Genomic DNA, 27,514 nt, shown 5'->3' with positions numbered 1-27,514 from the left:
AAGTCATAGGTTAGTTTGTCGTCCAAATTTTGAAAAAAACGTCATAAGTTAGTATGTCGTCCAAATGTTTGCTTCTAATTTTTTTTTCTCATACTATTTTTTTCTCATACTGTTTATCTTTATCTTTCGACACAATGACATCTTTTTAATCTTATTTTTTCTTTTCTGTCTTTTATCCAAATAATCAAACAGGAAGTGCTGCCATTTTATTCAAAAACATTTATTTTATTTTATCATCATGTTCTTCAAACAGGAAGAAGGAGGCGGAGCCACTTTCATTGTGAAAACACATCACAGCAGCATTTTTCATCTTTTCTTAAACATTCTGACGACGACATCACATTTTTTTCATTCAACGCTCATGAAGGAAATAAAAACTGCAGCAGTCGTGTTCGATTAAAGTAAAACTAAGCGTGAGAGCGTGAGAGGGAGGAGGCACCGAGGATTTATGAAAAATAGACTCTACTGTATATTTATACGTTTATATAATACTAAAATATCCATGTTAGTATGTGGATTAATACAAAAATAAACATGGTTAATTATCTGCAAACTCATGCTTTTGGCACAAAATTTGGTTTCAAGTCCAGTGGTTCTCAAAGTCTGGGTCGGGGGCCCACAGATGAGTCGCGGGAGATTATTTTTGGGTCCCTAAATAATTTAAAACATACATGTATGTATGAATGTTTTAATTAATGTAGTAAACATCTTTCAGACGCACAAAGTTTGTGAAACACTGTTCTCGATCGACGACGCGACTTTCCACGGTTCAGTTACGAACAGAAAAAAAATTGTTAAAATGTCTTTTTTTCCCCACCAAACACAAAAAAAGTGAGTTTATTTAATTCTAAATAATTAAGGAAAAAAAACACACTTATGTCCTGAGCTAATGAATGAACATTGTTAAAAACCAAAGTGCTGAATTTATTTAATATTTACATTCTCCATTTTTTATTATTTTTTTTAAAAAGAAAAATAACAAATAATTTAAATATGTGAGCAGACTTCAGAATTTTTTTTGCACCGATAATAAAACGGCAACATTTTGAGGTTTTTTTCAATACCAATTTTTATACAATTTTCCTTCTTTTGTGTTAAAATAAATTCACGTAGCTTCATTTTTAAAGTTTCTGGATTGTATCGGAGTTTGCGCGTTTCATCTGATGTCGTGACTTTAACTGCTACAATACTGGATATTTAAATTACGCTGCTTTGTCTCGCCTTATTTTTGGGACCAAAACCCTTTATTTTCTGTCCTCCAAACAAAAGAATATTAATCACCAAATTAAATCCCTATACATAGACGGCCCCTACACACGAAACCGTTTGTTAGTATTTTTATCGGATTAAAGGATCCTAAATGTAACTTTTTCAAAAACCCAGATTAACAAAATAGTTTTCGTGTGTAACAACAAATTCGCAACTTCGCAAAAACAATGATGTCATAGCTCGTCACCACCTTCTTCTGTATTTTGTTCGTGAGCTTTACGAGATCCATTTACGTCGCAACTTGGAAGTCAGGAAAAAAAAAAAAAAGATTTCAGTCCCCCAGATGGTGCCAGGCGCCTGTGTGAGTACATCGCAAATATGTGATGTACGATACTATTTTTGCAATATCGCGATAACGTATGTTGGCGAAGCCCCACCCCAAGTGTTTGGATTTTTTACTTAGCTCTTTATGCGTTCAATTTTCATTTTGGAACTGGGAGCGGCGTCGACCGCCAAGTTCACCGTGTCGCAGGAGAGAAGTCGGAAGCGTAAACCTAACTCGGACTAGCTACCGTTGTCGATAACAACGCTCTACGTGGAATTTTGCGCACACAAACTCCGTAGAAACAAGTCTACGATGACAAAACTGCAACAGTTTACGTTCACAACTGATTTAGTAAACAAATGCGACAGAAAGTGCAAATTAACGGTCAAAGTATCATCAGTACCATCCTGGAATCCCAGAGGTCACTCCGAGTTGGAAATTCCGAGTTCCGACTACAAGTGGAACGCAAAATCAAGCTCCACACTTCCTCTCCTGTGTTTGGTGGCAGCGCCACCTACAGGTCATAAATACTACAGCGTTTAGAGTCATTTCTTGAAACAATGCCTGTGAGTTTATGTGTGTGTAAAACTCGTGAAGAACAAAAACAAGAAAACGATGATAGAGGAAGGAAGGAGAAAGTTCTGGTTCGGTGTGGTTTTGAGTCTTCGACATAAAGAACCAACAGTAGCTGCCGTTTTTTTCTGGATCGACAGACTCGACCCAGTTCTTTAACGAACAGTAACACGAATCATCCGTTTGTCGCGTCCAGGATTTCTCAGTTCAGACAAAAACCAAAGGCGCTCAGCAGGCGTCACGTGACTCCAGGTCTCGTCAAAAGTCAGAGCGAGTCCGTCGCGGGACCGTTGGACTCGTGTACCGGTGTCATGGTGGGAGGGATGAGGCTGTCCAGCTCCTGCCTGTTCCCCGTCTTCAGGAGCCACTCGTGGAATTTAACGCCCACGAGTTCCTCAAACTTCTGCTTCTGCTCCCTGTGAAACACGAGCACACATCAGTCACGTCGCCATTATGTCATTTCATTAGTTCTGAGCATGTGCAAAGTACGACAACTTCCTGTCGATTTACGGCAGATTTTAAATGAAATTATTTTACATAAATTTTTTTAGCACTTATTCTAATTAAATAAAATACGTCGTTTTATTGTAACCGAGCAAACAGAAGGGGGGAGTTAACGCATTAACCTCGCGGTTACCAGCTAGCGCTCATTCAGCCGATCTCACATAGCACCACTTCCTTTCAACTTGGCTTTCAAAATAAAAGCCACTGGACTTTGACAATACAAAAAGGTTACAGTTTAGATTCTAATGAAATAAAATACATTTTAGATTTAGTAGTCATTCTGCAAATAAAAACCATTAGCGGTAACAGGAAGTGGTCACACTTTGCAAATGAGATGCATTCAAGGACCCTGGGAAATAGAATCACTTCTTCTTCGAGGAGCAGAAACCTGGTAAATTTCACCTCTTTTACAAACGCACATGAAGTCCAGTCACTAAATGCTTGATGCTGCTGCCACCTTGTGGTAACAGATGTACTGCACACAGGAAGTGACTTCTTTTACGTGAAAACAGCTACATTTTACTAAAAATAAAAATAAGCTCCCACGAAAAGTTTCAGAAGTGATTTTTCTACTGCTCCTTTAAAAACAGGATTCTCGGCTCCGCCCGCCCCAGCTCTGCTGCTGTATGCACACAAACGCTCCCTCAGTCAGAGACAAAGGAAGGTGATGAAGGAAGCAGTGTTGCAATGTAACAAAGTACAAATACTTTGTTATTTATATTTCTAGCAACACTAGAGTTTTCACACATTCTCAAGCCGCAACATGGGCTTAAGTGTCTTTGCTCAAGGACACATGAAGCTGAGCAGAGCCAGGAAATGAACCCACAACCTTCCAGTTGAAAGACAACTCGCCCTACCACTGAGCCACCATGGCTCAATCCTGACTCCTGACTTTTTTAATACTTTTACTTCTAAAACTTAAATTTTATACAGAAAATGACTTTTGATACTTAAAAACAGTAAAATGTCGTCAACTTTATACAAAAGTGTCATTTTCTGGTCACATACTTGTACTTTTACTGAAGTATCACTTTACGTTATTATATACAAGACTGCAAACAAGTTACGAACTACAGCTTTAAATCCTCACTCACTTGTTAAGCCGCGCCTCCATCACCGTCCTCTGCCAGCTCTGGATCCTCTTCTGCTTGTCGTCGAGCGTGGCCTGATACATGGCGGGTAAACCGCCGGGCACTTCACACGTGTCGCCCTCCATCTTGAACGGCACCACCAGGGCGTGAAAGTCAGCAGGGGGCAGCAGACGGTAGCAGGCGGGGTCCGGGTTTGACGGGTTGATGAGGCCCTCGGTTCCCAGCAGCAGAGGATGATCCCAGGCGTTGGGAACCACGGCTAAACCCACGTTGGCCATGTGATCCTCCAGGGAGGGGTAGAATGTGTGGAAAGGCCCCAATGTGAGGTCAGAGTTCCCGGGCAGAAGCAGGGGCCGCGTTGGGGTCAAAGCGTGGATGGTGCAGCGGGAGGAGGCTCCGACGGCGATCCTGCCGGCCACACACACCACCCGCACGTTATGACAGCTGTGGATGTGGACGCTGGTCTCCACAGGACCCAGAACCACTAAGCTGTCCCGACATTTGTCCAGACTGACCGACCTGAAGAGGAAAAACAAGGAACACGATTCTAAAGCAGTACTTCTCAAATAGTGGGGCGGGCCCCCCTGGGGGGGCGTGAGCGGTAGGGCGGGACAACTCATACAGTGGGTTATACAGATAAAGTAATAAAAATGATCAGGTTCTCAATAGTACTTCAATTTGGTGTGGCAGAGTGAGTGTTTACCTGAGCGGCGACAGCAGGTAGATGAAGGCGTCGGAGCATCTGTGGATCTTGATGTTGGCTCCCGTCAGCTTGTCCGAGGTTTTCGCCAGCGTCTGTTTGAAGACCTGTGACATCAGCACCATCTTACTGCCGGGCGGCGCCGTGTGAGTGTTCCTGGCTATTTTGGCTCGCTTCATGGCTCCTTCCACTAGAGGGCGCAAGCACAGACGGTCAGAACACACACACACACACACACACACACACACACACACACACACACACACACACACACACACACACACACCTTCCTGTACATAATATCATACGCCTCGTGTCCCGCGGGCCTGGAGCTCCACACATATGTGGTCTCGAGTCTACAGGAGGAGGCAGACGGGGTTCATACCTTGTTGAGCCCAGGCCAGCTTCTTGCCTGAGAGCAGACAGGCGGTGATGCCAAACGGGTTGAGTGTGAGGTTCTGCTGCAGACAGGAGAGCAGCTGGTGCAGGGAGAAGGAGTGGCTCGCTGTGGAGAAGCCGGCCTGAGTCTGCAGAGGACCTCTGGTCAGCAGACGGTGGACCGGCTGCACCACTTTGCTGCGGGACACTGAGCCCTCCAGGAGGAGACTGAGGCTCCGCACGACCTCCAGGGAGATCTGGAGGAAAGAGTTACACACAGACGTATAAATATGATGCACAGACAGCATTTCAGCTGAGTCATGTCACATTCTTTAAGGGAGAAGAATATTTGTGACACAAAGGTCTAGTCTGGACTGATATTGGCATCGTCAGATACTCGAGTTTGTGATTTTGTATTGGTATGAAAACAATGGTCGTTCTGCTCAGATTTAAACTGTACACATACTGTCTGGTGAATTAAAAACAACCTTTGAGGTTAAAATGAGGCTCTGCAGCTTCTGAACACGTGTGGACATCTTCTCGAGATTGTCCTAAAAGGACTGTGTGTGAGAACACTGGAAAGTCTCCATGTGTTCAACCATGAGATCATTTCTATGTGAAACGTGTTTGAGAAGGCAGCAGCAGCAGGAGAAGCTCCACATGACACTCAAACCGGCTGAGTGTCACGCTGCCTCCTGTGGCCAAAAACAGGATTACACTTATGTCAGCTACACACACCTGACAGTCCCTCAGGGCCTGTCCAGACCGGGACATCTGTCCTGGCTCCACCAGCAGCTCCAGAATCTCAGCGAGGTGGTTCTGGACGAAAGACAGATGAGCCTGGTCGTCCCAGTTCTGCCGAGTCAGTGGGAAAAAAAGTGTAATGAGAGATTAGAGTTGATCCTGTAGATGCTCTGGTGTCAGAATCATCTGTGTGTCTTTTGTCCTCCACAGTAAAGAGGACCTTGTTCTGAGAGCTGGTCTTGGCTTCTCGGTCTGACGGAGACGGGGAGCGAGTGCGGTGACTGGGCCACTCCTCGCCGATCAGGGACGTTCGCAGGGACACGCGGTTCAGCTGCTGGATGTAGAGGAAGAGGAGGAACTGCAGCGTGTCCACGGACAACTGCAGCAAAAACAAAAGAGGACAAGAGTGAGATATCGACGTGTCCCAGTGGAGCAGGGTTACAACATTAACCTCTGCCTGAGGCAAAACACAACACAACACACAGCACAGTCTGCGTGACATGATACAAAAGAGGTCGAGTGGGACAAACAGATAGAATCACACACGCTCATGTTAACTGATCCATCACTCTCTCTCTCTCTCTCTCTCTCACCTTCGTCCTCTGCTGCTCCAGCTCACTTTTCGAGGAGCACTGGGAAAGACACTCCGCCCACTCCAGCCTCTGCTCCGCTGTGTGACCTACGAGAAGGTCAAACGTCTCAAAGTAGAGCCACGCCAGATCCTCTGGAAGCTGCAGCTTCCCACAGGCGATGTGTCTCCACATGGTCCAGCCCAGCAGGGGGAAGCAGCCGTCCCGCGTCCGCACATAGCTCGCCATTTTGCGAAGGTAGTGCAGGCCGAGTTTGGTGGGAGGAGCCACCTATGAGACGCATTATTGTTTCAAGTCTTAAAAATATCACGTATCACTTTATTTCGCCGTTAGACAACATTTCCTATCTGGAAACGGAAGTTTGTAAATCACTCACTCTCCCACACCAAAGCCCAGAGAGAAAACCAGTGATTTTAACATCACACACACACACACACACAGGAGTTGTTGATCCACTGCTGCCTCTATCACTAAGTTCAAGTGTCTTATTTTGTAAAATTCTGTGTTTAAAGACCTTTGTTCAGATTTACATCAGTGACACAAAGTGACCACACGAGGCAGCAGTAGACCAGCAGCTCCTGTGTGCTGTGATGTAAAATCACTGATTTTCTCTATGGGGTTTGGTGTGGGAGAGTGAGTGGTTTACAAACTTCAGTTTCCTGTCAGAAAAGTCTGTCTAACAGTGAAATAACGTGCCAAACTAAGTCTTAAGATATTGCAGACTTGCAGCTGGCACTGACTTTATATACATGGACAACAGCCCATAATACTATTAACAGTCATTAGAGAGAATGTATTCACCTGCAGGGCACCCAGTAAGAAGGGCTCCATACGCGGCCATATGCTCACACTCTCTGCCTCCATCCTTAAAGGTGAAAATAAACAAATGTAAACATAAAAATGTAAAGCAAACAGGAAGTTACATTTTGCAATCAGGTGAAAACACCAAAGACAAAAACATTGCATCACCTCAGGTCGCAAAAAGTTTCACATAACATTAACAAAATATTATAAGGTTACAAAAACATGTAATGATGTAATGAAGTAACATTATAAAAAAAATCACTACCACAAACATGTTGCAATATTTCCATTTTTGTTTTACTAATGTTGCAAAACGTCTTGCATCAATATAAATGTCACAAACTATGTTGCAAAAATGTCACTAACATTACAACACATTTCTTGCTGAGGCCAAAAAGTCACAAAACATCTTACTACGTTACAAAAAACTGCAATGTTTCAAAAAATCTTGAGATAGAGAAAAAAATGTCATGTTCAGCTAACGTCAAAAAAATGTGGCCATGTTTCAAAAAGTCACTAAAAGAAAACTTTCCATACATTTTTCTAATTGCAAAAAAGTCACCAAATTTTGTACGGTTACATGATTGTTATCAACTTTAAAATCAAAGTGCCAAAAAAAGTCACACAATGTTGTGATTTTGTCAACAATAATTTACTTAAATAAAAGAAAAAAAGAAAACAGTTTGACCGCAGAAACATCGTGAATATCGCCATCATAAATATCGTCTCGTCTCTACTTCGCGGCCATGATGAACGCGATGAACGCATAGTAGAGATGCTGCATCATCCACCTGACGCTTTAACGCTGCCATGACAACGGGTAGAGGATGCTTACGTCACTAAAAACCTGTCTTAGCATCGTGATGCCAAAGTTTAGTTCAGGCTAACCAGGCTAGCTGAAGCTAACAGAGTCAGACAGCGGGTAAAGCTAACGCCAACGCGAGCTAACAAACACGCTACTTGTTCAGTTGTAAGAAGAAGTTTTTTGTCTCATTTCTGTCACAGTTTAACTTTAACACGCGTGATTCTACGCTGTTAATAACTTAGCAGCAGTTAGCATACGATGCTAACCAGAGACCACAGTGCGGTTTTGTAGTTTGTTCTTACTTCCGGGTCCCGGCAGCGCGCTGCTCCGTGTCTGTGGAAGATGAGTCCACGGCTCTGCTCAAACATGAGTGGGACAAGATGCGGTCTGTTGTGGTTTTAGAGGCGGACTGAAGCGGACCAGAGGCTGACAGCTGCTGCTGCTGCTGTTGCTGCAGCGCTTCCTCCTACTTGGCGCCTCCTCTGTCCTGGCATCTGTTGCGCGCGTCCTCCGGGAGCGCGCTTCATGCTGCGTTCACGTGCTTCAGGAGAAAATGCTGTAAAACATCAAAGAAGAAAAATAAGTTATAATTTATCATATATTTTTGAATATTATCATTGTTATTATTGTTAAACAATAATTGTATGTTAATGTAATAAATTAATAGAATTTGTGGTCTAATTTAAGTTCAATTTGTGCATTTTTTATTTTCATTATTTTATTTTACTCTCAACATTTGGTTAAAAAGACAGTTATCTGAGCTATTTTACTTTAAGTGTGTTTACCTACACACTTAAAATAAAATGTAAGAGAAGTAAGGGTTAAATCTTATATAATGTTGATATAAAAAAATGTATATACCTACATATCCCATGTTCACTCTTATTCTTCTTAATCTTATTCTGTCAATATCAAGCCCATAATGTATATATATTCTGGAAACTGTCTACAACATACATTCTTTTTCTTCTTTTTTTTCACTTTTTTCTAGTCTTCTATTATTTATTATATTTATCTGTACTGTCTTGCTGCTGTGACAATGTAAATTTCCCCACTGTGGGACTAATAAAAGACTATCTTATCATATATATATGTATGTATATACAGTATGTGTGTGTATATACACGTATATATGTACATATAAATATATACGTGTGTGTATATATATAAAAAATATATAAAATATGTTTTTGTTTTTTTAAAAACCCAACTATATTGAAATATATTCTTTAAAATATATTATTATGCAACAGATGTATATTTGTATAAAACATTTTAAAATTCCGATTTAACTGACAGGACTTGAACCCAACACGACTGAGTTAAAGTCAGGCAGGAATGTGTTTCTTTAAATAAAGGCGTGTCTTGTGTGTAGAAGGCGTGTCTTGTGAGCAGGAGGCTGAGTGTGTTCAGGAGGAGGAGGAGGGTTGTTCTCTGACAGGAGGAGGAAGAAGGATCCAACCTTCAAAAGCCGGCTGTTTTTTTTTACCTTCTTCCTTCTCTCACACTGGAATCTAACATATGGCGACCAAAGGGATGAATGTGTGCAACATTTGCTGCCTCCTGCTTTACATCAGCACCGCGGTGCTCGCCGGGTAAGTGCTCTTATTCCCGGTGCACGGTGCCGGGAGCAGCATCGCCGGCTGGTACACATGTTCCTCTGTGATTGGTCTAAACCTGTTTTGTATGTGTGGAGCGGAGTGAAGCTGGGCTGTCACGCCGAGCTAACCTGCTAACAACAGCTAATAAACTGCTAATAAATACCACGGTGTGGATTTCTGGTTAAATATTTTAATTCAGCGTATGTTTGCGAGTAACGTATTAGCTTAGCTTCTCAGGAGCTAGCCTTCAAATCGGCGAAAGTTAACCGATAGTAGCTAGCTTAGCCCATGCAGAACCTGCCTAGGAATTGTCACAATTGTACGTTTACCTTCACATTAAAGTGATTTCATAGCATTTAGGTGCTGTTTTAATATTGTAAAGTAAAATGGATTGACTAGTAGTAAATTCGGCATACTTGTTGTATCAAAGAAATGTACACAAATAAAAGCTAAACGTGGGTTTAAACGTGATATCACTGTGTAATCGCTGTCATCTGCCTTTAACGTTTAGGCGAGATTTCTATAAGATTCTGGGTGTTGACAAGAGCGCGACCGTGCGGGACATAAAGAAGGCCTACAGAAAACTGGCCCTACAGCTGCACCCGGACCGGAACCAGGACGACCCGAAAGCCCAAGACAAGTTCGCAGACCTGGGGGCAGCTTATGAGGTGAGTCTGCAGTTTGGTGTCAGTGACGTGGGACAGAAGGACACGCGAGATTTGACTCTACGTGGTCATTTATTAACGCATTTTCATTCAAACAGACGACACACTCACACGCATTATAACAAAAGTCTTGTGTAGCTGCTTGTATTTGGTTGTTGTAGGAAACGACACGTTCTTCTGTGATTGGTCGACTAGACCCGTGTGGCTGCATCTGATTGGCTGTCGCCTGTGCGCTGCTGGCACGCGCTAAAACAAGACGTGGATTAATAGGAGTGGATTAAAAACGGGATTGTCACACTTCAGCGGTTATTAGCAGTATATAAACCTTTTAATACATCGTTTATATACAGTATTATTAATAATATAATAACATATACACATATATAATACATATGTATCTATAAGATCAATATTTTAATTGCACTTACTCACTTTAAAATTAACACATACATTAAAAGTGTTTTATGTCCCATTTGTAAAAACATTTTAAAACCACAATAAAGTCGTGTCTTTAAGTTTCACTAAACTGGAAAACTCATTTAATAATCTGACATGACATCTATCGCTATCATTTGTTGTGACAATGTTTTCGTCCATATTGTCCAGCCCTAACCCATATAAAGACATATTAATAAGTGTATAGTTATTCTATCCTAGCTCTCGTCATATTGACCAAAGATAAGTGACAGAAAGAGCGCGTTATTAGCGCGTGATGACCGAGTGTCTGTGTGTTTGCAGGTTCTCTCCGATGAAGAGAAGAGGAAACAGTACGACATGTACGGAGAGGACGGACTCAAAGAAGGTCACCACAGTTCACACAATGACATCTTCTCCAGGTTTGTGTTTGCAGAGCAAGACAATATCTGTTCAATTACTAAATCAATCGACGATTTAGATCATCGCCATGACAAAGTCGACCGTAACCATGGCCTCGACTCAACAGGAAGTCGGCCATTTTGAATTTTGGTGTCCAATTTGGCGATTTGCACCGTCTGTAAATGAGCGAGACGCGTCACAGTTGAAAAGTTGTCAAAGGTTTTCGAGTGAGGTCAGGGTACGTGTGTGTGGACGCGAGGGTCGTGTCATGACTGCATGAAGTCCTGCTTCTTTTTCTCTTTGTCTCGTTGGATTATTGGTGTAATCTGAGATTATTTTCTGCGTTTCTTTGTCTTCTCTGCAGTTTCTTCGGTGACTTTGGTTTCATGTTTGGAGGAAACCGGCAGCAGCAGGACAGAAACATCCCCAGAGGAAATGACATCATACTAGACCTGGAGGTCACGCTGGAAGAGGTGTATTCTGGGAACTTTGTGGAGGTACGAAGACAACGTGAACTCTGCGTCTTGAATTAATTTAGAGTTTAGACTCTTTTGAAATGGTTTACCTCGTGGTCTGTGGTCGCTCAGGTTGTTCGGAACAAGCCCATCGCCAAAGAAGCTCCGGGCAAGAGGAAGTGCAACTGTAGACAGGAAATGAGGACGACGCAGCTCGGACCCGGACGCTTCCAGATGACGCAGGAGACGGTGTGTGACGAGTGTCCCAATGTCAAGTAAGTCCTGATGAACTCAGAGCTACAGTGTGTGACATTCACTCGTTCACTCACTCACTCACTCACTCACTCATTCATTCATTCACATGCTGCCATTCACATTTAACGACCTTGCTCTTCCACTGATCCACCGCTCAAATCAAAACAGTCAGGAAAGAATTCCTTTGTTTGTTTGTTTGTTTTGCTGTGGAAGGATTTATAAATAAACAACAAGATACACATTTATGATGCAAAATGAATTTGAATCTAGTTCCACTTACAAGCATTTTAACTGAGTCAGCGTTGTACCTAATAAACTGGCACCTGAGTGTGAGTCAGTCACATGACGTCAACATGTTTTTTTTCAGGCTGGTGAATGAAGAAAGAACTCTGGAGGTGGAGATTGAACAGGGAGTGAGAGATGAGATGGAATATCCTTTCATCGGAGAAGGTAAAGAAAACCATTCTTAACGATTATTTACTGTTTGTTAATATTCTCTTAATGTGTGTGTGTGTGTGTGTGTGACCACAGGAGAACCTCACATCGACGGTGAACCTGGAGATTTACGCTTCCGCATCAAAGTGTTGAAGTAAGAATGAGATTCTATCACGACCTGAGCGTCAAAGTGCTTTTTCAAAGTTCCAGACATTTTGACGGAACTCGCCAAGTTCGTTGCCCTCGCTCTAAAATGCTTCCCTGCAGATTCAAGAGGGGCGTGGCCACAGCAGCCATTGGAATTTTGGAGAATTTGACTGTTTGTGGTGTTTTTACTAACGTGTGTGTGTGTGTGTCCGCAGACACCCCGTGTTTGAGCGCAGAGGTGACGACCTCTACACCAACGTCACCATCTCCCTGGTGGAGGCGCTGGTCGGCTTTGAGATGGACATCGTACATTTGGACGGACACAAGGTAAAATAATCTGTGTGAGGTTTGGATTAAAAGCGTGAGATTAAATCTGCCGGGTTCTTTGTTGTTTGTCAGGTTCACATCGTGAGAGATAAAATCACCAAACCCAGCGCTCGCATGTGGAAGAAAGGAGAAGGTCTCCCCAACTTTGACAACGTCAACATCCGCGGCTCGCTCATCATCACCTTTGACGTGGAGTTTCCTCAGACGCAGCTCGACGAGCAGCAGAAAGACGGTGAGGCTTTCAGGGACCTGTGGGAGCGTCGGACACCACAGTTAGCAGACAATTTCATATTATAAATAGTATTTTTAAATAGACTTTGGCTAATATTCTGCTCAGCAAGCTATGCTATAAACTGGGATATGGAGCGTTCTATTTACACTCAGAACTCGGAATAAAAATAATAAAAAAAAATTCTTAAATGTATACAGATTTTTTTTTTTTTTATTACACATTTTTTGTTCCCTTTCCCAAAAAATGTCATGTGACGAAGTTATGTTGTGGTAAAGTAGAACAAAATGTCAATTTAAAAAAAAAAAGTCCAAATTTTCTTATGATCTTATTTTGTTTCCACACGTGACCTATAACCCTCTCCTGTAGAGAATACCTGTTAGTTTCCACTATTATTATTATTATAATAATAACAAGTATAACAACAATAATAATAATAATAACAATAACGTGTGTATTTGGTTTGTTGCAGGTATTCGTGGTCTCCTGAAACAAAGCTCCATACAGAAGGTTTACAACGGACTACAAGGATATTAACACACACACTGAGACACACAGTCTGGACTGAGACACACACACACACACACACACACACACACAGTCTGGACTGAGACACTGAGACACACACACACACACACACAGGGTCAGGGTGTATATTTATTATTCTTTTTTTTCAGATTGTTCTCAGGACGGATTGAACCCACTTTTGTTTTTATTTTTTAACGTTTGACACAAAGACGTGTTTGGTTTGATTTGTCTTTGTTGTCATTGTCCCTGTATTATATGATATTATATTATATAATAATAATAATTAGGCCTCTTTTGTTTTGGTGTATTTTATAAAGTTAAATTCACCGTCTTCACCTGATGAACTGATGAACTGGAAGAAGAAGAAGAAGAAGAAAGTCCACAGATTAACGTCGAGCAGAATTCTTTATTTGTTTTTGTGATAAATGAGTTTCATGAATGTAACGACGACGCTCTTTTGTTCAGGAAGAACTCTGTAACTCTGTATGTTTGTGTTTGGACGCTCTGGCCTCTGCGTTCTCCGCGTTCTCTGCGTTAGGAGTTGAACTCTTAAATGACGCAGTGAATGTGACTCATTGTGAGGAGGAAACCCGGTCAGCGCTGCTTCAGCGTCTCTCTCTCTGTTTCCTCTGTGTGTTTGAAAACCTTTTTAAACGTTTGCTGCCTCCAGGTTTTTCTGGTCGAGTCCGAGGCCTCACATGTGAATAACGTGGCCTGTTTTTAAAAGCACGAGCTCTGGAGGGAGATTGTTGTACTTTTGACTGAGAAAAATAAAAAGATTTCTACAAACTCTGACCACGCTGACGCTTGTACCACAGAGCCGCCAGCAGATGGCAGCAGAGTCTAAAGAGACCAGGCCTTTTTTTTTACGTTTTCTCACAAATGAAACAAACGAGCAAAAACAGAAGTAAAAAAGAAACCCAATAAAACAACAGAATAAAAGACAAGATAAAATCAACAATAAAACATGCTATTTCCACTAGATGGCGCTGCCACCCTCCCACTGACGCATAATTCAACAGAAAGAAAATCTACTTTGCATGAAGTTTATTGAACATGATTCTTATTTTCAGTTTTTTTTAGTGACATTTAAAAGGTTGAATCTTTAAAAATGAATGAGTATTTGAGGTCAATAATTAGGTCACAGGTGAAATAATCAGCTCAATGAAAGTCAAATTGAATAAGGTTTTTATAGCTTGGTTTTGAAAGGGACATTTTTTGTGCTCAGTGATACAAGTGTGACTAATATTAGACACTAAGGGTTTGTTATTATTGTTAATATAATAAATCATAATTTCTTATCCTCTGTTATGTATTTGTATTTAATTGAATGTTTTTTTTAAAGATATGAGGTTTAATTTAATAACAAAACTATTTTTCTGTCATTTGCTAAAGACACATTTCTACAAAACAAAACAGGAATATTACACCAACAATTTATGGATTATTATTATTATTATTTATAGTTCTATACTAATATTTACCTCATTAATCTCTTAAATAACACATTCTGTGGTTTCAGCCTTGAAGGTGAAAATTGTCTGGAGTTTGAAGTTGTTATTTTAAGGTCAATGAAATTTAAACTTTTACACCATTTAACAGCAGTAACACACACACACACACACGGTGGTTTAGTGGTAGGGGTGTCAGTCACAGGGTCGATGGTTTGATTCCCAGCCCCCACGTTGCTCCTGGAGACTTTGATGTCAGTGCGTGAACGTGTGTAAAAGAATGAGTGAGTGAATGAGTGAATGACAAAACTGCATCATGAAGCAGCTTTGAGTAAAAAAAAGCTTCAGTTAAATAAATGATTGTTTAGCATCTTTTTTATAATAGTAGGAATCACGTGTGTGTGTGTGTGTGCGTGCTGTGGTGGTGAAGGGTGTGTCCTCTCACACTCGTCCCTCAGTCATTTTCAGACGCAGATTAAAAACCTCAGTTTTTTACACTTTAATATTATCATTATCACACACACACACTCTGTGATTGTTTTGTGCTCATTTATAATTATTTTGTGTCTCATTTGTAATTTTGAAGCTGTTTTATGTCATTTGTGACTTCATTTTGAGTTTCTCTGCAGTGATTTTGTGTCTCTTTGAATGATTTTGTGTGTCTTTGCAGTGATTTTGTGTCTTTGAATGATTTTGTGTGTCTTTGCAGTGATTTTGTGTCTCTGAATGATTTTGTGTGTCTTTGCAGTGATTTTGTGTCTCTGAATGATTTTGTGTGTCTTTGCAGTGATTTTGTGTCTCTGAATGATTTTGTGTGTCTTTGCAGTGATTTTGTGTCTCTGAATGATTTTGTGTCTTTGCAGTGATTTTGTGTCTTTGTGTCTTTGCAGTGATTTTGTGTTTCATTTCTAAGTTATTATTATTGTTATTATTATTATTATGATTGTAGCCCGTTTGTGTTTCTCTGTGGACGTTTATTTACTGTAAAATTATGATTTATTTTTACAGTAAAGAGAAAAAGTCATCACTAATGTTACTCTTTTGTTTCTTGTTATTTTACAGTTGAGCCGTTAGTTACTATGGTGATGAGAGGCTGCTCTTTATGAACCTCCCTGTGACTGAGTGATTCACAGATAATCCTCATCAACCACTTGTAATTGCACCGTGTGAACCACACGAGGGCAGCATTGTCTCTGCAGTCACAGCCTCCTGTAAATCACTTTTTATTACCCAGAACACTCAGCAGAGCTGTGTGTGTGTGTGTGTGTGTGTGTGTGTGTGAGCAGCAGTTGTTGATGCAGATAAGCACCAGGATCACACTTGACCCTGAGTCTAATGACTTGCAAGTGTAGCTGCAGGGTTAAGAGAGGCACAGGCTAATTGAGCAATCTGTGTGTGTGTGTGTGTGTGTGGGTGTGTGTGTGTTGGCGCCGCCGGCCGCTCTGACCTGCTCTGACTCGACTGTGTGTTGGGTTAATGGAGCCTGACCTCTGACCTCAGACTCGGCGCGGGACGTAAAACACGATTCAGCCATTTCCCACAAATGACTCAACGTTTTTAACTTAAAAAAAATCATTTCATCATTCATCACAAGAAACTAATGAGGTTTTTACAGTGTATGCTGTTGTTGTTTTGATTGTCACATGAAACGTAAGATTTCTTCTTAATCTCCGAGTTTTCCGCTGTAAACTCTGACATGTTTGGAAAAAGCCAAATAAAACCACGTGTATTTATTTATTTACTAAATTCTAAAGACCGGGAATAATGTAACAAAGAAAACTAGATCACAATAATTAAAACCCCATATTTACAGGTGTATGTGACGGTGCTGGATAAAATACTTAAACTGAAGCTTTAAAGGGCCAGTGAAATTATTTATGATTTTGCTGAAATTGAAGATAAGAATATTATTATAATTACAAATGTGTTGTTTTCCTTGAGCCCAGAATGAGTCAGGAGTCACTCGTGGGTGAATTCACGTCTTTATCTCACTTTTCCAAGAGGAAACTGAAGTTTGTAAACCACTCACTCTCCCACACCAAAGCCCACAGAGAAAACCAGTGATTTTAGCTCACAGGGACACAGGAGCTGCTGGTCCTCTGCTGCCTCGTGTGGTCACTTTGTGTCACTGAGGTTAACCTGAACACAGGATTTTAAAAGCCAAATTCACAAAATCAGACATGAGATCTCAGTGATGGAGGCAGCAGTGGGTCAGTAACTCCTGTGTGTGTGTGTGTGTGTGAGACGTTAAAATCACTGATTTTCTCTATGAGGTTTGGTGCAGCAGCAGAACGTGTGTTTTTATGTGTCGAGTGACACAAACCCGGGTTTAACGGTGAGATCAGTGGAAACATCACAGACTTAAACCAGCATTAGTTCAATCATACATGCAGTGTCACTGATGGTATGTTTAAAATCAATCAAAGTGAGAGAACACACAACAAATGCCAGGACCTGGAAGGAGAGCAGGAGAGCAGGAGAAAGAACAACAGAAAAAAGAACATGAGAGCGAGCGAGCGAGGAGGAGGAGGAGGAGGAGGAGGAGGAGGAGGAGGAGGGTGAAAAAGGACTCTGCCCAAAATAAGAAATGTTGACGGACAAAAGCCTACAATTAGTGGGTTGTGAGCATAAAGCAAACAAAGGGCAGCTTTTGTGAGGAATAATGCACGTCAGCCGTGTCCTGAGCGCCGCCGCAGCTTTGAACCCTGCTGGGGACGTCCACTGCTCCTCCACCGCGCCTCCACCGCGCCTCCACTGCTCCTCCACTGCTCCTCTGTGTATGTCGTGTTGCTATATTAAAGCCAGTCACCTCAAAGGGAAAAAGCCTCAACTATTCAACAATTGAATGGTGGGACTGTGATTATGGGATGCTGTGGGCAGGGAAAAAGTGGCTTTGGGGTTTTTTTTCTGCTCGGCGACGTGAAGCCCTCCCGTTAGCAACGAGTGTGTGTGTGTGTGTGTGTGTGTGTGTGTGTGTGTGTGTGTGTGTGTGGACACTAAACATAGTCAACTGTCATTACCAGCCTGTCCCTGTCTGTCTGTCTATCTGTCTGTCTGTCTGTCTGTCCTCTCCCTCTCACTAACTCTTTTTATTTATTTCTCCTCAAAGGTTTCATCATCTAATGACCCGTGTTGTGTTGTGTTGTGTTGTGTTGTGTTGTTTGAAGGGCCCGGTGGCCGTGGCTCCTCTCTGCTCTGCCACATCCTGAGGAAGACGAGGACGGGTGGTGTGTGTGTGTGTGTGTGTGTGTGTGGGGGGGGGGGATGGGGGGGGGGGGCCTGGAGTCTGGAGGCCGAGCGCAGGACAAACAGCGCGGTGGACCACCTATAAGGATGAAAGACACACCGTCTGTGGACCGTTTTCAACCGTCAACGTATGTAAAAAGTGACGAGGCGACGCTGTGCATACCTGAAAGTGATAGTTAAGGGTTTTTTTAAGTGTGTTTGCGCGACTTAAAGACATATAATCATCGTTAGCTGCGCTGTGAGCGCCCCCTGCGCCGATATAATCTGTTGTGTGTAACTTTAGCTGACAGAAACAGAAGATGTCACATGATCGCACGCCGTCACTGTGACTGTGACTGAGGGAGCGTTTGTGTTTACGCAGCAGCAGAGCAGAGGCGGGTGGAGTATTGTATTTTAAAGTAACACAGAAAATATTTCACTTTACGAGATCTTAATTATATGTTGATTGATTTATTTCAGCTTTTTTCTGACTAAAAACTCGAGTTTGTAAACCACTCACTCTCCCACACCAAAGCCCAGAGAGAAAACCAGTGATTTTAGCTCACGAGGACACAGGAGCTGCTGGTCCTCTGCTGCCTCGTGTGGTCACTTTGTGTCACTGAGGATAATCTGAATAAAGAATTTCAAAAGCCGAAGTGACAAAATAACACGGGTGAACTTAGTGATGGAGGCAGCAGTGGGTCAACAGCTCGTGTGTGTGTGTGTGTGTGTGTGTAACGTTAAAGTGTGATTTTCTCTGTGGGCTTTGGTGTGGGATTGTTGTTAGACAGGATTCCACTGTATCTCACATTTAGATGGCTTTTTTTTTTTTTTTAATTTTTTAAACTTAAGTTTAGAGACTTGTGTCTCTATGGAAACCACTCACTCTCCCACACCAAACCCCAGAGAGAAAATCATCAATTTTAAATCATAGCTTACAGGAGTTGTTGATCCACTGCTGCCTCCATCACTAAGTTCACATATTGTAGTTTGTAAATTTGGCATTTAACATCCTTTGTTCAGATTGTCCTCAGTGACAGAAAGTGACCACACGAGGCAGCAGTGGACCGGCAGCTCCTGTGTCCCCGCAGCTTAAATCACTGATTTTCTCTGTGAGGTTTGGTGTGGTGTGAGCGGGCGTCAAAACCGTCCGTTCCTTGTTGGAAAACAGTGACATAAGTAGGAAACATGCACTTATGATATCATGGACTTAAAGTGGCACGTCGGTGTCTCTGGGGGGCGCTGTGAGCACAGTCACAGAGCGTGAACTGTCCCTTTAATAAAACCTTCACAGTTGTTCTTTATTGAAGCGTTTTTTTCACTCTGGACGCAGCCCAGCGCCACATGAATGCAGCCGTATTAAAGCGTGTGCACACGGAACTGGAAATGATGTAAATATGCATTAGCAGGCGTGTGTGTCTGTGTGTGTGTGTGTGTGTGTGTGTGTGGAGGAGGGCGCGGGGGGGGGGGGTCAGTGTCAGGAGTGGCGGGGGGTCGGGGGGTCGGGGGGTCGGGGTGAAAGCCGTCTTTGTGTTTGGAGCAGAGCCCTCTGCTGGAGCCTCCCCTCAGTGCGGCGCTGCCCGGGCTCTGTGGCGGCGGATCACAGTTAATAACTGTGCAGCGAGCTGTCAGAGGCACTTAGTGTGACGCTGGGCAGACCCAGGCCCGGCCCGGCCCGCGTACACGGAGCCGGGACCACAGCGAGAGACACGACACACACACACACACACAGGAATATTAAATAAAGACATTTACTGTCTGTGCGTTCTTCTGCTTCTAATGTCTCACAGACAAGGACGACGTTTCGTTATTGACACATCTGTCACAAGTTATTCAGGACCTAAATCTGAGTCCACGTCCAAGATCAAAGTCCCTGTAAAGCAGTGGCTCGTGGGACAAAACTGGCCCGCCACTGTTAAATATGTGGCCCCGTTTATGTGCACAAAACTTCATACAGAATTCAGAGCTTTTATTCTGAAATAAAAAGACAAATGGATTATTTTACGAGAACTAAAACTGAACTTTGGTTTGGTCTGTCAGGGACACACAGAATAATAATAATAATAATAATAATGATAATACATATTTATTCGACTCAAAGAAGAAGCAGTACAATTTATTTTTTTATTATTAACAGTAAAAAAAAACGGGAAATGTAAGAATTTTGTTTTGGGGACCAAAACAAAATTCTCCCGTGAGCCATCTGTGGTTCACGACCCAGTGTTTGAGAACCACTGATTTAAATGATACCATATATATCTCTAAAATGTTTTATGTTTATTTATGTATATCAAATTTTTCCGAAGTTTGGAGAACTATGTGCTAGGAAAATATCGTAAATATTCCGTATATCGTTTAAGACGCACTTTTAAAAGATCGCAAACTGTCATGACCCAGAGTAAATATACTGTAATCATTTCCAAAACGTGGAATGATTTTTTACTTTAAAAAAAATTTGTTTCGGGGGACCACAACAAATCTCCCATGACCCGTCTGTGGGTCCCGACCCAGTCTTTGGGAACCAGTGATTTAAATGAAACTGTGTTTAATGTTTATTAAGGATCGTCAGGATGAATGAAGGTCAATAAATCAATCAATTCCTGGGTCATAAATATTGGGTGAAATCGCCGTTGACCTTTGACCTCTGACAGAATCCTCACAGGTGAAGCAGTGAAGAATCTTCAGGTTCATCTGAACCCTGAACTTATCTGATCTCATAAAGATCTTTGTCTCTCGTGTCTCAGGGACGGACAGAGGGACGGACAGAGGGACGTGAGTGAAGTCAAAGTCCAGCTCATCCTCCCTGCTCAGATTAGATAAGCAGCTTTTAAAGGCACAGTGTTGACTCAGGGACTCGTCTCTGCTCTAATAGTCTGATCTAATCTCAGATTACACGCAGTTTGTTGGTTGACACTGAGGACACGGACACAGTGTCATGGCGATGGACAGAGGATGTCTCAGGGTCAAAGTTCAGCGCACTAATATCAGCTGAGCAAATCAAAGACACTGGTGTTTATGTGAATAATAACTCATTCATTTGAGTTACAAGAGTGAATATAAATCACCTGCAGATATAATAATGACAATATTCATTTATTTATGAATTATAATATCAAGTTATTAAAGTAATGCTATGACTTATTTGTCCATCTTCATGGTTTCATTGTTTTCTGACTCATCTTTTCTTTTTCTTTGTATTATTTGAATTCTGACTCTGGACGCTTATCTTTGTGTCTTAAGACACATTTCAGGCACTTAAGAAGACACTTAAGACACATTTAAGGCACTTAAGACACACTTAAGACACATTAAAGGCACTTAAGACCCACTTAGGACACAGTTAAGACAGAAGCAGGTGATTCAAACTGACTGAAGGCTGAAGAAAGAGAAACAGTTTTCTTGTGTTTTCGTTTGGTTTTGTTCTCTTTAAAAAATCCAAAACTTCTAAAAGGTGAAGTTGTCGAGTTTAAAGAAAAACAAAACAATAAACTGAACAGCGTGTACAGGAAGTGCCCAGTCATGTGATCACATGTTGATTCAGTCAAATATTGATTACAGCTTTAAATGAGACAGAACTCCGCGTGGACCTGCTGCCTCCACTGAGCCACCGCGCGACCTCGCTGGGCGGCTGGCGTCTGTTTAAATCATCACTTCCTGTTCTCAAGCCCCGCGTCTGCTTATCCATCATTTCATAAGCAAGCGTGTGTGTGTGTGTGTGTGTGTGCGTGTGTGTGTGTGTGTGTGTATGTGTGTGTGTCTGTGTGTGTGTGCGTGTGAGATCAGGATCCTGTTGCACTAACAGCAGTCTCCCATGGGTGGAGGTGGTGGTGGGAGAAAATGGGCCTGCTCCTTCAAAACACCCCCTCAAATTATGGCCTCATCAGTTAGACCCAGGTCAGACAGACAGACAGACAGACAGACAGACAGACAGACAGACAGACAGCCTTGTCATAAAGGCATAGTTCAGCCACTTTCTTTCTTTCTTTCACGCTTGTTCCCATTGTGAAAACATGGCTGACAAACTAATTTTAGCCTCTTAACAAAATAAAAATGAACGTTAATTTAAGTCTACGATGTCCACACAAGGCAGCAGAGGACCAACAACTCCTGTGTGTGTGTGTGTGATGTTAAAATCACTGGTTTTCTCTCTGGGCTTTGGTGTGGGAGAGTGAGTGGTTTAAAACTTCAGTTTCCTGTTGGAAAAGTCTGTCTCACAGTGAGATAAAGACGTGAACGTGTTATTAAGACATCGTAAACTTAAACTGATGTAGATTTTTGTTAATGGTTAAAATCAGCCATGTTTTCACTGTGTGTGTGTGTGTGTGTGTGTGTGTGTGTGTGTGTGTGTGTGAGAGAGAGTGTGTGTGTGTGTGTGTGTGTGTGTGTAAGTACCTCATACAAACACACTTAAAAAGAAGGTGCAGCAGCAGCAGCAGTGAGTCTGGCCTTGTCCCCGTTCAGACCTCGTTCCCTCACTCTGAGATAAACCAGGTCCAGGCTCGGGTTTGAGAAAAGTGTCGGCTGTTCCCGTCGCTCACTGCTCACGGCGCGGGCTGCTCGCTCACACACGCACGCACGCACGCACGCACACACACACACACACACACACACACACACACACACACACACACGTACAGTAAGTGGCGGTGGTTTACGTTCAGCTGCGTTTGATTGACAGCTGCTGTTTCCTCCGCTGCCAAATGAAACCACATTTTCACCTTTTCCTCGATGCTCGTTCGATGCTTTCTGAACTTCCATGAAATCAATTCCAAAGCGATGGAATCACGTCTGTCACAGAGGCGGAGTCTCGGTTTCCACGGTTACATCTCCACCTTTTCTCTGCTCTTTAACCACTTTACTGAGTGAAGCTGATTTCACATCTTTAGTCTCCACATTTGATTCACTGTCGTGTGACACAGAAGCAAATTACAACATTTATATTATATAGAGATTAAAAAGCTTGTTTGTTCTGTTTTTATACTATTCATTTAAATATAAATGTGTTTTTATTTAAACTGACCACAGATACACAACATTATATTCTGTACAAGAGCAAATCAATCTTTCTTTTCTTTATAAATATTATTATTATTATTATTATTATTATTTTAATAATAATAATAATGCTAATATTGTTATTATTATTTTTATTATTAATAATAATAATAATAATAATAACAATAATAATAATAATAATAATAATAATAATAATCAGCTCATATACAGAATATTTTTTAAACCATTAAGACACAGAAATATAAGAAAAGTTTGATATTTGACTAAACATATTTTTTTAAATTACACATAACTATAAATATAACATAAAAACATAATGATTGAGTTATAAAATGTTTTTTGAAGTAAAAATATCAATACGACATAAAATATAAAAATGAACAGATAAAATGTCATAATTAAGAAAACGTTTGATGTAAAATAGCAAAATTCTTAAAAAGCCAGATTTTTAGAAAAGCTGAAATATTAACACGTCTGTAAATCATCAACCACGTGATGAACTGATACATGTTTGAATTTATGATGAAATCATCTTTTTTTTACAGTATTTCACTTCCACTGAATTGTCATTGATCACCAGCTTCAGCTGAACCTGTTTGTTTGTGAGCGTGTTAGTGATCACACAGATGAACGTGTGATTTTAAATCCAACACAACATGTATCACACATCAGTAATAATAATAACAATAAAAATAATAATAATAATAATGATGTAATAAACAAATACAAGTGAAAACACGTCGTCGCCGACGGCAACAACAGGCGAACAATCGTGGTTGTGTTTGAATATTTACTGTTTCTCCCATGAATCACACGAGTCACACGTCACGATTCCAGAATAATGTCCTGACGTCATGTCGGTAATAATCTGTAATAATCTCTGGGGAATAAAAAGAGAAAAATAACAGCACCGTGAGAAATGTAACAATATCTGTCTGGCACCTCGGTGCATGTCGACATGAATCTGGCTTTGACCCGGGATCATTAATCTACACACACACACGCACACACACACACACACGCACACACACACACACACACACACAGACTTGGATCCACAGCACTAATGTGATGCTTTGTCAACTAAATCATTGCAACTCTACCCAGTTAATCAACGACACATGGAAGGTTCTGGCAACGTCAGGCCCTCACTGACACACACACACACACACACACACACAGTGTGCTAAACCAGACCACTCACCATACACACAAACACAAACGCTTCTGTTCCCTCCGAGCAGCTCCATCACTCATGTTCACCTCACTTCAGATTCACATTTGTTTTCATTCCACAACAAAATGTCTCTCACACACACACACACACACAGCCAAGTATCTGTAGTTGTGTGTGCGTGTGTGTGTGCGTGTGTGTGTGTGTGTGTGTGTGTGTAGTTCTGGCAAAACATTCTTGAGAAAATTCAAAAAAGATTGAAGTGAGTTTCACTTCCTGTAGCTGAGAAGCTGTCAGAGGCACGACACATACATTCTGATTTAATCATAGTGATTTAAAAACAATCTAAGATCATTAATGACTCTATTTTAAGGCTTTTTGTGTGTCTGTAAACTCACTCACTCTCACACACCAAAGCCCAGAGAGAAAAGCAGTGACAGGAGCTGTCGATCCTCTGCTGCCTCCATCACTGACTTCAAATGTCTGATTTTGTCACATTTCAAAATCTTTATTCGGATAAAGTGAAGTGACACAGAGTGACCACACGAGGCAGCAGAGGACCAGCACTGATTTTCTCTCTGGGCTTTGGTGTGGGAGAGTGAGCGGTTTACAAACTTCACTTTCCTGTTGTTAAAGTCTATAATAAAGTAATAAAGTAATAAACGCAGTGTAAAGACACAGTATATACTTTATTTGTTGAGTCTTATACTAATTGGCTAAAACCTGTTTTTCCTTGTGTCCAAGGTCAAACTCAAGCACTTTTAAGGTTATTTTTAAAGCTTTTCCAGCACCTTACAGCTGTAGTAAATTAACATGAATATATACACACACTCAAAAACATGATTTTACTCCTGACTCACAAATAAGAAGCTAATAGATATACATTTGAGTATTTCAAGCATTTTTAAGCACATGGTCCAAAATCCAAGCACCTTTCAAGGACTTCAAGCACCTGTCTGAAGCCCTCAGTGACTGCAGCATGGTTTTAAAATCAGGAATTTCCCTTTAAGTCCAGTAACATTAACTTCTTTTTTACTGACCTTTGACCTGAGACGGTCACGTTGTTCTGAAGCAGAACAGAAAAAAAACAGTGGATTAATGAGTGAATGACACATTAGTGAGGAGGAGGAGGAGGATGATGAAGATGTGATATCTGTCATAAAGTCTGACTCTTTAAACTTCCCTGCACTGAAGCTAATGACTGATGAAGTGGACACCTCCTCTTCTCTCTCCCTCCTCCTCCTCCTCCTCCTCTTCTCTCTCCCTCATCCTCCTCCTCCTCTTCTCTCTCCCTCCTCCTCCTCCTCTTCTCTCCCCCCCCCCCTCCTCCTCTTCTTCTCTCTCCCTCCTCCTCCTGCATGTTCTGAGTTAGTGAGTCTCTGTTTGAGTGTTTGAAGAAATGGTGGAGGTGGGTGGGCAGACCTGTGACGCACACACACTGATCCTGTGACTGACCACACACACACACACACACACACACACACACACACACACGACTCTGCGGGGCTGAGGCCTGTCAATCAAAACATACATCACATCTTTAATGATCTGTGACTGACATTCACTGAAACACTGAGGAGAAAATGACTTCATGTCTGAATGTAACTGAAGTATTTGACCTGAGACGCATCAGAAACACACACACACACACACACACACACACGCACACACGCACACACGCACGTAGGTGGAACAATGTCAGATATTGGTAATAATGGTGATAATGGAGTTGATATTGATGATATTGGTGATAACGGAGATGATATTGATGATAATGGAGATGATATTGATGATATTGGTGATAACGGAGATGATATTGGTGATAATGGAGATGATATTGGTGATAACGGAGATGATATTGATGATAACGGAGATGATATTGATGATAATGGAGATGATATTGGTGATAACGGAGATGATATTGATGATAACGGAGATGATATTGATGATAATGGAGATGATATTGGTGATAACGGAGATGATATTGATAATAATGGAGATGATATTGATGATATTGGTGATAATGGAGATGATATTGGTGATAATGGAGATGATATCGATGATATTGGTGATAATGGAGATGATATTGGTGATAATGGAGATGATATTGATGATAATGGAGATGATATTGATGATATTGGTGATAATGGAGATGATATTTGTGATAATGGAGATGATATTGATGATATTGGTGATAATGGAGATGATATTGGTGATAATGGAGATGATATTGATGATATTGGTGATAATGGAGATGATATTTGTGATAATGGAGATGATATTGATGATATTGGTGGTGATGGAGATGATATTTGTGATAATGGAGATGATATTGATGATATTGGTGATAATGGAGATGATATTGGTGATAATGGAGATGATATTGATGATATTGGTGATAACGGAGATGATATTGATGATAACGGAGATGATATTGGTGATAACGGAGATGATATTGGTGATAACGGAGATGATATTGATGATAATGGAGATGATATTGATGATAATGGAGATGATATTGGTGATAACGGAGATGATATTGGTGATAACGGAGATGATATTGATGATAATGGAGATGATATTGATGATAACGGAGATGATATTGATGATAATGGAGATGATATTGATGATAACGGAGATGATATTGATAATAATGGAGATGATATTGATGATATTGGTGATAATGGAGATGATATTGATGATAATGGAGATAATATCGATGATATTGGTGATAATGGAGATGATATTGATGATAACGGAGATGATATTGATGATAATGGAGATGATATTGGTGATAATGGTGATAATGGAGATGATATTGATGATATTGGTGGTGATGGAGATGATATTTGTGATAATGGAGATGATATTGATGATATTGGTGGTGATGGAGTCAGTCAGGCTTCTGTTCTCTCTCTGCAGGTCAGATTAGTTCAGTCTGAAGGATGAACACATGTGGAAGTGACCCTCAGACGACACACACACACACACACACAGTGTCAGAGGAAGTGCACAGAGCAGCTGATGCAGTGTGTGCTATGTTAACCTGACCAAGGGCAGCAAAGCAATAACAAACACAAGATCACAGCAGGGAGGTGACCTCTGACCCCCACAGCCTCCACACAGGCCGGGCAGATCATTATCACACACACACACACACACACACACACACACACACACACACACACACACGCAGCAGAATGTGAGGATTTACTTTCAGAGACAAAAGCTTCCTCATTGGTGTCTGACAGTCAATGATTGACAGCTGCTTTGAACAAGTAGGCCCCGCCTACCTGGGGATAGGGTGATGGGTGGCTTTGGGGGGAAGGAGGGGAGGGGGGGGGGGGGCTGCAAAGTGAAACCATCCACTGTGCCGCACACACACACATAAACACACACCCTTGTTTACCCACAATGCCTTGTGTTTGTCTGCGTCTCAGTCGCAGACGTTTGGAGGAAAATCTGTG

The 27,514-nt window shown here is 41.5% G+C and overlaps 3 protein-coding genes and 1 long non-coding RNA gene across 4 annotated transcripts in view; 2 read left to right on the top strand and 2 right to left on the bottom strand.

Moving 5' to 3' along the window:
• Positions 1–214: 214 nt before the first annotated feature.
• Positions 215–8,247, bottom strand: tbccd1 (TBCC domain containing 1). The gene is made up of 9 exons (XM_058619401.1): positions 8,026–8,247; positions 6,916–6,979; positions 6,118–6,384; positions 5,745–5,903; positions 5,519–5,635; positions 4,788–5,037; positions 4,406–4,592; positions 3,706–4,221; positions 215–2,523 (listed from the first exon to the last, which is right to left on the bottom strand). The coding sequence occupies exons 2-9, from the start codon at positions 6,976–6,978 to the stop codon at positions 2,373–2,375; spliced, it is 1,710 nt and encodes a 569-aa protein (XP_058475384.1). The 5' UTR covers position 6,979; positions 8,026–8,247; the 3' UTR covers positions 215–2,372.
• An 873-nt stretch (positions 8,248–9,120) lies between these two features.
• On the top strand, positions 9,121–13,976 carry dnajb11 (DnaJ heat shock protein family (Hsp40) member B11). Its single transcript, XM_058619429.1, has 10 exons — positions 9,121–9,318; positions 9,836–9,992; positions 10,728–10,825; positions 11,170–11,302; positions 11,393–11,535; positions 11,883–11,965; positions 12,047–12,104; positions 12,313–12,424; positions 12,497–12,656; positions 13,126–13,976. The coding sequence occupies exons 1-10, from the start codon at positions 9,245–9,247 to the stop codon at positions 13,188–13,190; spliced, it is 1,083 nt and encodes a 360-aa protein (XP_058475412.1). The 5' UTR covers positions 9,121–9,244; the 3' UTR covers positions 13,191–13,976.
• Positions 13,977–22,253: 8,277 nt separating this feature from the next.
• Positions 22,254–23,773, bottom strand: LOC131447639 (uncharacterized). The gene is made up of 3 exons (XR_009234065.1): positions 23,668–23,773; positions 22,576–22,760; positions 22,254–22,410 (listed from the first exon to the last, which is right to left on the bottom strand). It is a non-coding gene; the product is annotated as an uncharacterized LOC131447639 (long non-coding RNA).
• A 1,969-nt stretch (positions 23,774–25,742) lies between these two features.
• The window catches only part of LOC131475226 (germ cell nuclear acidic protein-like), a 1,793-nt gene continuing 21 nt past the window's right edge, over positions 25,743–27,514 (top strand). Inside the window, exons 1-3 of the mRNA XM_058653199.1 lie at positions 25,743–26,238; positions 26,425–26,969; positions 27,488–27,514. The exon at positions 27,488–27,514 is cut by the window's right edge and continues 21 nt beyond it. Of these exons, the coding sequence (XP_058509182.1) occupies positions 25,743–26,238; positions 26,425–26,969; positions 27,488–27,514 (1,068 nt within the window). The remainder of the gene's footprint in view (positions 26,239–26,424; positions 26,970–27,487) is intronic.

This window comes from Solea solea, chromosome 2 (genome assembly GCF_958295425.1).
Source record: "Solea solea chromosome 2, fSolSol10.1, whole genome shotgun sequence".
In the NCBI taxonomy this organism is placed as follows: domain Eukaryota; kingdom Metazoa; phylum Chordata; class Actinopteri; order Pleuronectiformes; family Soleidae; genus Solea; species Solea solea.
Note: the sequence above shows the minus strand (reverse complement) of the source record. Positions and strands in the feature narration are given on the sequence as shown.